The following is a 12,397-nucleotide window of genomic DNA, read 5'->3' as shown; positions in this document are numbered from 1 at the left end:
GGATGCAGTCCTTTGTCCTTCTTGGGTACCAAGAAGTAGTGGGAGTAGGAATCCCCAACCTACTTCTGGCACAGGGACGCGTTTGACAAAGAGATCCATAACTTCCTGGAAGAGAAGGGCCAAATGATCCTCCGACATGGGATGAAATTACCACAAACTGCATGACCCTTACGCACTCCGCTGCTTGCGGAACTCCGCGTAGACCGCCAGAGTTTTTTTGTCACTTTGCGGAGTTTCTCACCGAGGAACTCCGCATAGGCTTAATCTTATCATGAAAAAATAGATATAAGTCATATGTTAAGAAACAAGGGTGAGTAGAAACCTTTTGGGTGGAGTAAAATTTAAGACATTATTATTGTGATTTTTTGGGCAGTTAGTTGATTTTTGAAAGCACTAACACTTCTCTGTGTAAAGTAAAGACCTTGAGAGTTTTGTAACTTTCAGATATTCAAATTGTGGATTCTGTTGTAAGTAAAAATATTTCCAGGCCTGAAATTTCTTTGGAGGTTGCATGCGGGCAGCCTAAGTTATCCTGCAAGAGTTTCTTGATGAATTCTATTGCAACTACAATATGTGCTCTCTCTCATGTGAAGTCAGGTTGTTAGAAGATTTTCTGCAACTTAAGATACGCCTTACTTTTCACCTGGTGTGGATGTATTTCTCATGTTTAGTGATATCTCCTTTCTGAGTATAACGTTTCTGGCTTTCCCCTCCTGTATATGGCTTTAGTCCAGTGTGAATTCTCTCATGTGAAATGTCATTGTATTCAAGACTAAACCTTATCTGACATTTAGAATACACATAAGGCTTTTTTCCCCCGAGTGAGTTCGCTTATGTCAAGTGAGAAGTAATTTGTACCCAAACCATTGCTTGCATTTCGAGCACTCATAAGGTTTTTCCCCAGAGTGAGATCGCTCATGAAGCATAACACTGTCTTTCAGATTCAACCTTTTATGGCATAAGGATTTTCTCTAGTGTGGAGTTTCTCATGGTGAAATAGCGTTTTTCTCTTCAGCTTTTCTGGCATTCAGAGCACTCATAAGGTTTTTCATCAGTACGGAGTCGCTTATGGTTAGTGAGGATGTGCCTATCAAATAGGAATTTCTGGCATTCACAGAAATTGGTAATGTTTTCCCCCCTGTGTGCGTCTGCTCATGTAGAGTGAGATTGAGTTTAAAATGTATGCTTTTCTGGCATTCGGAGAACTGATTATTTTGATAGTGTGTCTTTTCTTATGACGCTTGTAACCATCTCTACCTCTGAATCTTTTCTGACATTTAGAGCACTGATCATTTTATTCACCAGTGTGGATTCTCACATGTTCAGTGAGATGAGATTTTTGTCTGAAACATTTTTGGCATTCGGAGCACTGATAAGGTTTTTCCCCAGTGTGGGTTCTTATATGCTGAGTGAGACGGCTTTTTACACTGAAACATATCTGGCATTCGGAGCACTGATAAGGTTTTTCCCCAGTGTGGATTCTTATATGCCTAGTGAGACTGCTTTTTTCACTGAAACATATGTTGCATTCAGAGCACTGATAAGGTTTTTCCCCAGTGTGGGTTCTTACGTGCTGAGTGAGATTGCTTTTTTCACTGAAACATTTGTCGCATTCAGTGCACCGATAAGGTTTTACCCAAGAGTGGGTCCGTGTATGTTTAGTGAGTCTCATTTTTTCACTGAAACATCTCTGGCATTCAGAGCACTGATAAGGTTTTTCCCCAGTGTGGATTCTTATATGCTCAGTGAGATGGCTTTTTTTACTGAAACATATCTGGCATTCAGAGCACTGATAAGGTTTTTCCCCAGTGTGGATTCTTATATGCTGAGTGAGACTGCTTTTTTGAATGAAACCTATCTGGCATTCAGAGCACTGATAAGGTTTTTCCCCAGTGTGGATTCTTATATGCTCAGTGAGACTGCTTTTATGACTGAAACATTTGTGGCATTCAGAGCACTGATAAGGTTTTTCCCCAGTGTGGGTTCTTATGTGCCGAGTGAGATGGCTTTTTTCACTGAAACATTTGTCGCATTCAGTGCACCGATAACGTTTTACCCAAGTGTGGGTCCTTGTATGTTTAGTGAGTCTCCTTTTGTCACTGAAAGATCTCTGGCATTCAGAGCACTGATAAGGTTTTTCCCCAGTGTGGGTTCTTGTATGCAGCGTGAGATGTCTTTTTTCATTGAAACATTTCTGGCATTCAGAGCACTGATAACGTTTTTCCACAGAGTGGGTTAATTCATGTCGATATAGACTCAGTTTGATTCTAAACCTTTTCTGACATTCAGAGCACTGAAAAGGTTTTTCCCCAGTGTGGATTCTCATATGCTCAGTGAGATAAGATTTACGCCTGAAACTTTTTTGGCATACTTTGCACGGAGAGTGTTTTCCCCCAGTGTGGATTCTCATATGCTCAGTCAGATAAGATTTACGCCTGAAATTTTTTTGGCATACTTTGCACTGAGAGTGGTTTCCCCCTGTATGCATTCTGTCAAATTCTGTGAGATAAGATTTATGGCTGTATCTTTTTGGGCACAGGTAACTTTTTTCCCTAACTTCGGTTATTTTGCCTCGATTTTAGTGTCGGGCTTGTTTAGATAATGTTCAGCACTTATCTCTAAAAGAAATTGTGTGTAATCTTCTCAACACTTGAATTGAGCAAAAAATGTCGGGAAGCAGTTCTGTAACACCTGTTGAGATTTTTCTAACAATAATAGTCTTTAGGTCATAGCCTCTCCGGCAGCAACTTAATTTGTGACTGAAGTTTTTCTCGAATCTATTTGTATAGGTTCTTAGCAATGCAGTAATAAGGTGTTAGTCTGATATTTAATGATTAAACTGATAAGTAAATGTAAATGTAAATGTACATGTATTTATATAGCGCAAATCGCCCACATCGCAGGCATCTATGCGCTTTGCTTAGGGAACCCGTCCTGGTATTCCCCTGTGAGATACCCCGGCAGGGTATCCACAAGGTGAAAGCCAGGCATCCCGCCGCGAGGGGCCGTTGTGGAGATTAAGCAAGCTATTGCCCAGAGTCGCAGAGTGTGAACCCGTGAGTCGAGTAGGCACCGGAGTGAGAATTATCGAGTCCGTGGAATTATTGAGCCCAACCCCCGTCGGGGCGGGGAATTGAACCCTGGTCCAGGGCCGATCTCAGCTTCCAGGTCTGCCGCCTCTAACCCCTGAGCCACACTTCTCCACAATGTAATGGCAGTAACTGAGGGCGTTAGAACGTGCAGAGTACTATTGTGGATCATTAGTCGCAAAACATCAGTTCCTTCTACCCTTTCTATGTTTGGGGTAAGTTTAAAGGTTTGTAGTTCTGAGGATGAGGATTTATTTACATTAGATATAGCGCAACGGTGCTCCTTTAATCCATTTTTATATTTAACAGTTTTACATATCACTCCTGCACAACAGATAATGTTGAGGCGATTTACATAGAATTACAGAACAGTACACAATAAAAAGGAAACAATCTGAGATGGTCATTAACACAATAAAGTGGTGAATTTTTAAGGTTTTCGCAAGAGTGAGCAGAGTGGGTCAAGGTGTTATATCCCGAGGCAGATAGTCTCAAACTTGCGAAACTCGTTAAAAATGGTTGTTGAGCAAAGGTGATTTTCCAATCTTTTGGTTGTTAACGTGTTAGCTTCGGAGTCTTCTTTCAGCGTCTTTTCTTTGATGGTATCCAGTAGAAACCTTTAGTTGTAACTTTCTTTTATGTAGTGTGTGCTTCCTCTCTAGAATTACATGATGCTTTAGATGAACGTTATTCTGTCATGCTGAGGCAATTTGTCTTTCTGATAATATTTCAGATGAGGATGATGAAGCGGTCTTTCTACATTATTTCTGATGCTGTGTGCACAGATATGGCTTTGCTCTGGGTTAATGAAATGCAAAATTAGAGACTTCACTTACAGGTATAGTACTTTCCTCGCCACAGTTAGATTTTTGGAAATTGTTTAAACGTAGAATGCTGGATGTCCTTCAGTTTTTCAAAATAATCCTTCTTATGGCACTGACATTCAGTTGCTTAGTGCTAAATCTTGCTTTCTTCGTCTGTAATTTCAATCACCTATAGTATTAAAATTAAATAGTTAATACATGTACATTTCCAAAAATATAATTTACAAGCCAAATCAATGCAGAATTTTGAATATGCTGAGCTGTTTTTCAGACAGAGCAGAGTGTAGAATGGTAGCATGAGAGTACTTGGATGTAGGAGTGAGGATTTGTAGAATTGTCAACATTTTATTAAGCTCACAAAGGATACATGTACCCTATAGAGTTGCAACATAGAATCCCAAAGGCAGATATGAAAGTCATATGGACTGGCACCAAACAGATATTAAAAAAATATATACTATTAATTAATTTGTAATGCAGATTTCTGGGAAGGGAATGACTCCTCCATGGACAACAGGCGTTTTCCCCTGCCCTGAGTTACCACCTACTTGTATCGGGTTTCCTGACTTTTGAGTTTTGGCCTCTGCCTCAAGCAAATCTATTGTGTGCCTCCGAGGACTATGCCTAGACCTATCCCTCAACTATGGTCCAGAGTGTGAATCAAGGGCAATGAAATTAAGGCGTACTTTCATGTGTTCATTTTATTCCACCTGATTATCAGTTGTTAGGTTTTTCTGCACCTGGATTTACTGGGTGCAGAAAACCAGGACACAATCTTTTTCCAGACAGAAAAATTAGACTGAAAAGACACATAAGACTCTGGGTGCAGCAGAAACAGCCAAGACTTATGCTGTTTTTTTTCACTAACTGGGGGAAACACACAATTCTTCCCTCTGTTGGTGTTCACAGTTGTTGTCGGCCTTTGATTCGGTGTTGAGTGCAGAGCGTATCGATTAGAGCCGAGGGGCCGAGCCGAGGAGGAGTTGACGAGCAAGCGGAGCAGAGCCTGGGACGACTGCCAGGGTTTGTTTTGTGACCGGTTCCCGCTTCACCCGCGTCCTGTTATACAGGTGCTTTAAGTTCTACGGATCTGCGATGGGGGCAGGAACGGCCGCTGCCGGCACCGCGGTGCTAAGGCACTGTTGGTGCTGCTCGTGCGGCGGCTGCTGCAGGGCACAGAGGAGCACAGAGGAGCCCAGAGGAGCCTTGGCCTGCCACCTTATATGTCAAAAATGTGTTTATACATTTTTTTTCCACAGTCCACAGGCAAAAATTACTTCATCACTTGGTCCCACGCAGGGGATCAGAAAGCCTCAACAGAATTATAACAGGTGGACAAAGTGCATTGATCAAAATAAACCAGCTCCTCCTCTTATTAGATAAGCCAAATGAAAGATACAGCTTCTAAGTGCCCCGGAGCTTAGAGAGAGAGAGAGATAAAAAAGAAAAAAAAGAAGAAGATCATGCAACTTTGCTAAGACAGCAGATAGGTCTAAAGAAAACTCAACGGCCTTCCGTAACGGTAATTTCTCCAGGTTGCTCCACCGAGGTGTTGTATGCGGAATAGCCAAAAAGCGTGGACAAACTCATCCTAACATGGGATAAGTTATTATGAATCTAACAAGGAACAAAGAAAAAAAACGAATAAAAAAACACTTCCCACCCCACCCATGGTGGCGGCATGTTCATACTAACGAGAGGTTGGTCGACACTGGGATTGTGATCAAAACTGGAAGAGATGGCGGGCTATGATGGTGGAGGGACACACCGCAGACGGACGGCCCTGGGAGAGGAAGGAGACAAGGGGGCCCCATTTAAATTCGAAATTCTTATCATTATCCCTGAAAATATCAGCCATACGTTCTAGGCTAAGCAGTCTCCAAAGACGAGAGTGCCATAGGGAAATAGCTGGAGCCTCCCTTCTCTTCCAGGCGGCTGCCAGGGTGACCTTAGATGCCCCACACGCACCACTCTTAAAGTATGGGACTCAATTTTGGGCGACGACAGGTGGACTTCTTTTCCATGCCCATTCACTCCAATCCATTTCAATCCAGCTGTCCACCCGGCCAAACATGAGGGACCCTTTGATGCCTGGAGAAGAGGAGGCTGCTTAGCTCTAATACATTTGTTCCACAATTTTGATCCCCTTACTTTTGATCAATGTCAAAGGGACTTTGTATTAAAGAACACAGAAAGATATCAGTATATCCAATTAATGCACTGGGCCCTCACACCTCAGATACGGGAGGCTGCTACTCGACCTCTCACAAAATTTGAGGCCTTTCTCACCAAGACGGCTAACATGAAAGGGGTGATCTCATTTATCTATAGCTTCCTCCTTAAAACAGTGCTTTGCACATGCCCCCGGTATCTGTCTATGTGGAAAGACTTAATTCACCGTCCTATTTCCGATGAGGAATGGACGCATCTATGGTCCGACATCGCACGCTTCAATCATTCCTCAGATCTCAGGGAACTGCTGCCTGATTTTACGTATACACCAAGCATTGAGCAGAGCAGAGCTGAGCAGAGGAGTGGAGGGAAGTGCCTACATCTGCCGTCTGTAGGTGGACTGGCTCTGGATCCCGCTCCTGCTCCTGAACGATTGCCAGCATTCTCACTTGTACTCTTGACAGCAATGAATAGCAACGAACAAGCAATGAACAGTGAGTGGTGAGTGACAAGTGCCAAGCGTTGTGTGGCATATGGCGAGTAGTTAAGGTTAATCGGTCCGTAAGTCGCTGAGCCATTTCAGTCTGTAATAAGCCTGTAATACAAAATCTGAGAAATTATGCAAAGGGGAAAGTGACAATCGACTTTGACCCAGATGAAGCACCCCTCGACCCCTGAATTAATCTGCATGCCTAGACAACAGCCCTACCCGGAGCCCGGATATTAATCAATTGAATAATTAATTAGTTAATTAAATAAGTAACCAGCAGCACCGGCGGATTCTGTACTGAGGTGTGCTTTGGGGGTGTTTTCCCTTGGAGGTGTTAGGAGGTGTTTTTATCCAATCAAAGCACCATTTGGTCTTGTCACTGCTCCGTTTGATTCCATGAAAGAAGCAAGACTTCTTCACCTTAGAAGGTGTATTATGAGGTCAGGAAAGGAGCGGCCACCTTTCCCTCCTATCAAAAGGAAAAGAAAAATACAACAAACACTAATATTAGATATGTTTAAAATAAAACAGACAGGTGACGTATAGTCCTTTAAATCATCTAAGGTCCATACATTTGGGAAACTGGGAAAGTTGCCGTCAAAGTTTGATTTTATGAAAGATCCAACTGGTGCTATGCTAACATTGCTAACTAACCCATGTGATCTTCAAACTCCGATTAAACCACTGAGAAGAACAAATACTATATCCCCAAAGCAAGGAGTAAGTGAACCAGGCCACCCTGAGTCTGAAGCTGAAGTCGAACGAATGTCAAATTCAACTAAGGACCAAGTCAACCATTGGGGTCAAATAACAGACCTAGAGATGTTAACTATTCCACTTACTGGTCGTTCACAACAAGAGGACGCAAAATGCACAAATCTAACAACGGGAGATACTCAGCAATTACTACCAACTAGGCATCCAATGCCAATAGAAGTGCAAGTAAAAATCAGAACAGCTAACGGGATACGGGAGCCATCTAATTTGGGACAAATAAATCAACGAGAGCAAGAAGCTCCAAATGAACTAAATGGTGGGGTGAAAATCATAAGGGAAGCCAATACCCCACTGAAATCGGATCTTACTCTGTCTAAAATAAATTCAGTTAAAAAACAGGACCAGGGGGGGGCGTGGCTAGCAGCCGATGATGGCGGCAGCAACCTAGAGAGGCTCCCGTAGCAAGGCGGCATCCCGCAACAATCCGCATGCCTATCCGCTCACTGATCATTCCAGAAGGGGTGTTCTGGGTGCGGTGACCGAACGGCGCACGCAAGGGAAATTTGGGAGCGCTCAGACCCCAGCAACGGGACGAAACTTCGTCCGCGCCCCTCACGGACGAAAGGCCTGGTGGCACGAGGCGAGCACCGGTGTCGAGTGGAACCTTGGGCCGGGCGGAAGTCTACCCTCCCCGGCACGACCAACCGGAAGTAGCCGCTGACGACAGCACTCGACACCACCGGCTGGCAATCCTTCCCGCCGACCACTTCACCCTTCACGCGGCATATCCAGTGGCGCTACGCCGTGGTGCCCCCTTTGCTGCACTCGACATACACCGTGGGACTTGCGGGGCACCAGTCGCCATCTTGCCTGAACTTGCCGAGACCGCAACAGCTCCGCGGCCGTCGGCAGCACCTTGCCATCGTCAGCGACCCCTGGCCTGTACCCAGTCTGAACCTTCTACATAACCGCCCCCCCCTCCCCCCAAGCAGACGGCTACGGGCGTCCGGCCCGCTCCATCATAAACGGTGTCTCGCCGCAAAGGAAAAATGGCGGGGAAGGGGCCACGACAGACCGCCGCTCGGGCGAAGCTCGGAAAATATGCTTATGACAACCAGACGTCCACTCAACCTGAGCAGCGCAAATCACTGGGAAAGGGCGCGGACAACGACGGGACAAAAAAAGCCACGCTGGACGATGTACTGAAAGCACTGGAGCAGGTACAGGCCACGGTGGGTTCGACTGCGGCCGAGGTTACCCTTATTAGATCCGACCTCCAGAAAATGAGCGAAAGGGTGAAGCAGGTGGAGGTGGTGACTAAATCATTGATAGAGGACGTTTCCGACCTACAAGTGGCAATGGAGAGACTGCAGGCGGACAATAAACTTCTTAAAAGCAAGCTGGACGACCAGGAAGGGCGTTCCAGACGCAACAATGTCCGTATCTTGGGAGTTCCGGAGTCGGAAACAAAGGGAGCCATGGATCTGTATGTTGAAGACCTTATAAAGACAAAGCTGGCCCCGAAGGGACTCTCCAACTTCTTTACAGTAGAGCGGGCCCACCGGGTCCCTGGAGGGACACCTGCGCCGGGGGCCGCCCCGCGCCCCATCCTGGCAAGACTCTTTAACTTTAGAGACCGCGATGTAGTCCTCCAGGCAGCCAGGGTGGCACCGCCCATCCAAATCCAAAATTCACGGATATCCTTCTTCCCGGACTACACAGCGGAGGTCACCCGCAGAAGGAGGACCTTCCTTGAGGTTAAAAAATCACTCCGCGACCAAGAACTGCCGTACTCCATGTTGTTTCCGGCCCGATTGAGAGTGGTGGCAGATAAGAAGGTCTGGTTCTTTGACTCGGCGGAGTCCGCAAGAGAATGGCTGGATGGATGGCGCACGGTGGACCGCGCTTCCAACCGATGACGCAACAGGACGGGAGAGGAGAGCCGGCCGGGCTCGCGATCGTCGACCAGGGGCAGCGCAAATGGATCGCCATCGCAGGACCACGTGGGGGCCGCTGGAGGCGAATGACACTACCATGAGGGACTGAATGTGTGACCTGGGCTTTACTCCCACTACGATCGTTCATCAAGTCGTTCTTGGACGCTGGCCCGGACAGCCCGAGGACAGCAGAGGGACCGCCTGCTTTGAGGGACACTCTCCCCTGACGCGCAAGTACTCTGTTTTTGGCATGGGATAAGCGCTCTGCTAAGTTGGGGTGGCGGGCAGTTCTGAGTCCGTTTGGCAGGGAGGCAGGGTGGGGGGGGTTGGGGGGGGGGGTTTGTTCGTTTTTATGGGACATTCACAGAATCGATCACAAACTGTACAAAGTGCTATGATGCTTATTGAAATGTTGCTGGGGAGGTGGAGTCTATTCCGATGGTCTATGTTTCTGATGTTTACTGATGGTGGATGTACAGCCTAACGTAATAAGAGCGGAGGAGACGCGAATGGGCGGCTCCGCCCTCAAACTTCTTGCCTGGAACGTGCGCGGCCTAGGTGATAAAGTGAAACGCGGCCTCGTTCTGTCCGAGGTGAAACGTCACAAACCTGACTTAATACTCCTCCAAGAGACCCACCTAATGGGTAGCGCTACTAAGGCCCTGGACAGAAGGGGGTATAAAATGTTAGCCCACTCGGAATTCTCCACTGGGTCCCGGGGTACAGGTATCCTACTCAGAAAATCTTCCAACTTCATCACCCTTAGCACTAGGACTGACACACAGGGCTGTTTTGCGGCAGTGGCAGGACAATGGGACGGGCGCCCCTTAACAATAGTCTCAGTTTACATCCCACCTTCATTACACTCGGTGATGTTACCAGCCCTGGGTGACTTCTTACTGTCCCTCCCCGAGGGAGACATGCTTCTAGGCGGGGACTTCAACGCAACTGCAGACCCACAACTCGACAGGTTCCCAGCAACTGCCCTCCCGGGGGGTCCCTCCAGGTTTCAGCGCTTCACAGAGGCACTAGGGCTGGTAGAGGTATGGCGCCATGTTCACCCTACACTGCGACAGTATACATTCCACTCCACCGTCCACAATAGTCTATCCCGCATTGATCACTTCCTGGCGTTAGGGGATGGGTTGCAGCGCGTAGAGGAGGTGCTCATACACCCTAGGGGCATCTCAGATCACTCACCACTGACTCTCACCATCACCTCACGGACACGAACACGCCGCCGCGTCTTCCCTATACACGCCTCTTATCTTAAGGTCCCTAAGGTCAGGAAGGCCCTGCAGACCGCCACGACACATTACTTCATGGAAAACGAACCGACCGCAGCCTCGGCTGAGGTCCTCTGGGAGGCCTACAAGACAGTCTTGAGGGGGCAAGCTATCAGTTCTATAACGTCACATAGAAGAGAACAGGCAGCTGAACACGCGGCCCTTGAGCTCCGACTGCGTGAAGCCACCACTGCCCATGAAGCAGACCCCACGGATGACACAACACATGCACTCGCACTTGCTCAGCGCCTATATACAGACCACGCTCGGCTCATCACACAAGGCCACATCTCAGATACACAGAATCGAATATATGATGTTGGAGACAAAGCGGGAAAGATGTTGGCCTGGCTCGACAAGAGAGGGGGTAGCTCCAGAGGGATCCAGCAGGTGAAAGACGAGGGGGGAAGCACTCAGACAGACCCGGATCGCGTGGTAGAGGCACTGGCTACCCATTTTGAAAAAGTATACACTCCGGAACGGGACATCACCGCGATTGCAGCCCAAAGCGCACTATATGACATAAACATCCCAACACTGCCACCGGAGGCCGTAACCGAGCTGGAGGCACCATTTACCGCCGACGAACTGCAGATAGCCATTGGGGCCCTCCGTACGGGCAAAGCGCTGGGGCCAAACGGCATCCCAGTCGAATGGTTCCAAGCGCGCACAGACGTTCTTAGCCCGTACCTGCTCCAAATGTATGAAGAGTGTCATGATAAGGGGATGCTCCCATTGGACCAACGGACGGCCACGATCGTGGCTATTCCTAAGCCCGGTAAGCCCCCTGGGGAATGCTCCTCGTACCGCCCTATATCTTTGCTCAATGCAGAAAGTAAAATTCTAGCAAAGCTTCTGGCAAATCGTCTCATGCCTCATCTGTCCGATCTTATTCACCCGGACCAGTCAGGGTTCATGCCCCACAGGAACACCTCGCTCAATCTCAGACGGGTGCACGGGGTGCTAGCTAAAGCGGATGACATAGGCGAACCTGCAGCTATATTGGCGCTTGACGCGAAAATGGCCTTCGACATGGTGGAGTGGGCCTATCTCTTTGAGGTTCTTCAATATATGGGATTCGGACCCGTCTTCATCTCCTGGATCAAATTGCTGTACACTGCACCGGTAGCACACGTGGTAGCGAACGGCCACATCTCACGCTCCTTCCCACTCAGGCGTGGCACCCGACAGGGATGCCCTCTTTCCCCCCTTCTTTTTGCACTCTCACTGGAGCCTCTGGCTATCCGCATCAGGACTACCCCTTTACTTAAAGGGATTAAATGGAGGGAGGGCTGGGAGGACCGCATATCGCTTTACGCGGACGATATGCTGGTATATCTGACGGACCCCGATCAAGGCATACCGGCCCTCTTGCGCCTCTGTAATGACCACGGAGAGATGTCAGGCTACACGATTAATTGGAGTAAATCAGAATTGTACGCCCTGACGGGTGGTCACCCAACGCTTGGTCCGGACTGCCCTCTGCGGTTGGCCGGCTCCTCATTCAAGTACCTTGGTATCCAAGTCACGGGTGACCCGGCAGAACACGAAAAACTGAACCTCATGCCACCGCTGGACCGCCTCAAACAAGATGCAAGCTTCTGGGCGGGATTACCGTTGACGATGCTAGGGAAAGCAGCCCTGTTTAAGATGAAATCCCTGCCCCGCTTCCTATATATCCTAGACAATACCCCATTTGCTGTACCCCAAAAATACTTCAAGAGAGTGGCGGCAGTGGTCTCTGGTCTGCTGTGGGGCAACCGCCCGGCGCGTATAGCACACGCCAAGCTATGTAGGAGCTGGTACGAGGGCGGCATCGCACTCCCCAACCTTTATCTCTACTACTGGGCGGCACAGCTCAGACCGATCAACCAGTGGCTGC

General features: G+C 47.8%; 1 protein-coding gene across 1 annotated transcript in view; it reads right to left on the bottom strand.

Annotated features, from left to right (window-relative positions):
* Positions 1–307: 307 nt before the first annotated feature.
* Positions 308–12,397, bottom strand: part of LOC147737125 (uncharacterized) — a 91,607-nt gene continuing 79,517 nt past the window's right edge. The window contains exon 4 of the mRNA XM_086934413.1: positions 308–4,082. Coding sequence (XP_086790539.1) covers positions 1,295–2,488 — 1,194 coding nt within the window. The 5' untranslated portion in view covers positions 2,489–4,082 and the 3' untranslated portion in view covers positions 308–1,294. The remainder of the gene's footprint in view (positions 4,083–12,397) is intronic.

Source organism: Lissotriton vulgaris, chromosome 1_1 (assembly GCF_964263255.1).
Source record: "Lissotriton vulgaris chromosome 1_1, aLisVul1.2, whole genome shotgun sequence".
Lineage (NCBI taxonomy): Eukaryota > Metazoa > Chordata > Amphibia > Caudata > Salamandridae > Lissotriton > Lissotriton vulgaris.
Note: the sequence above shows the minus strand (reverse complement) of the source record. Positions and strands in the feature narration are given on the sequence as shown.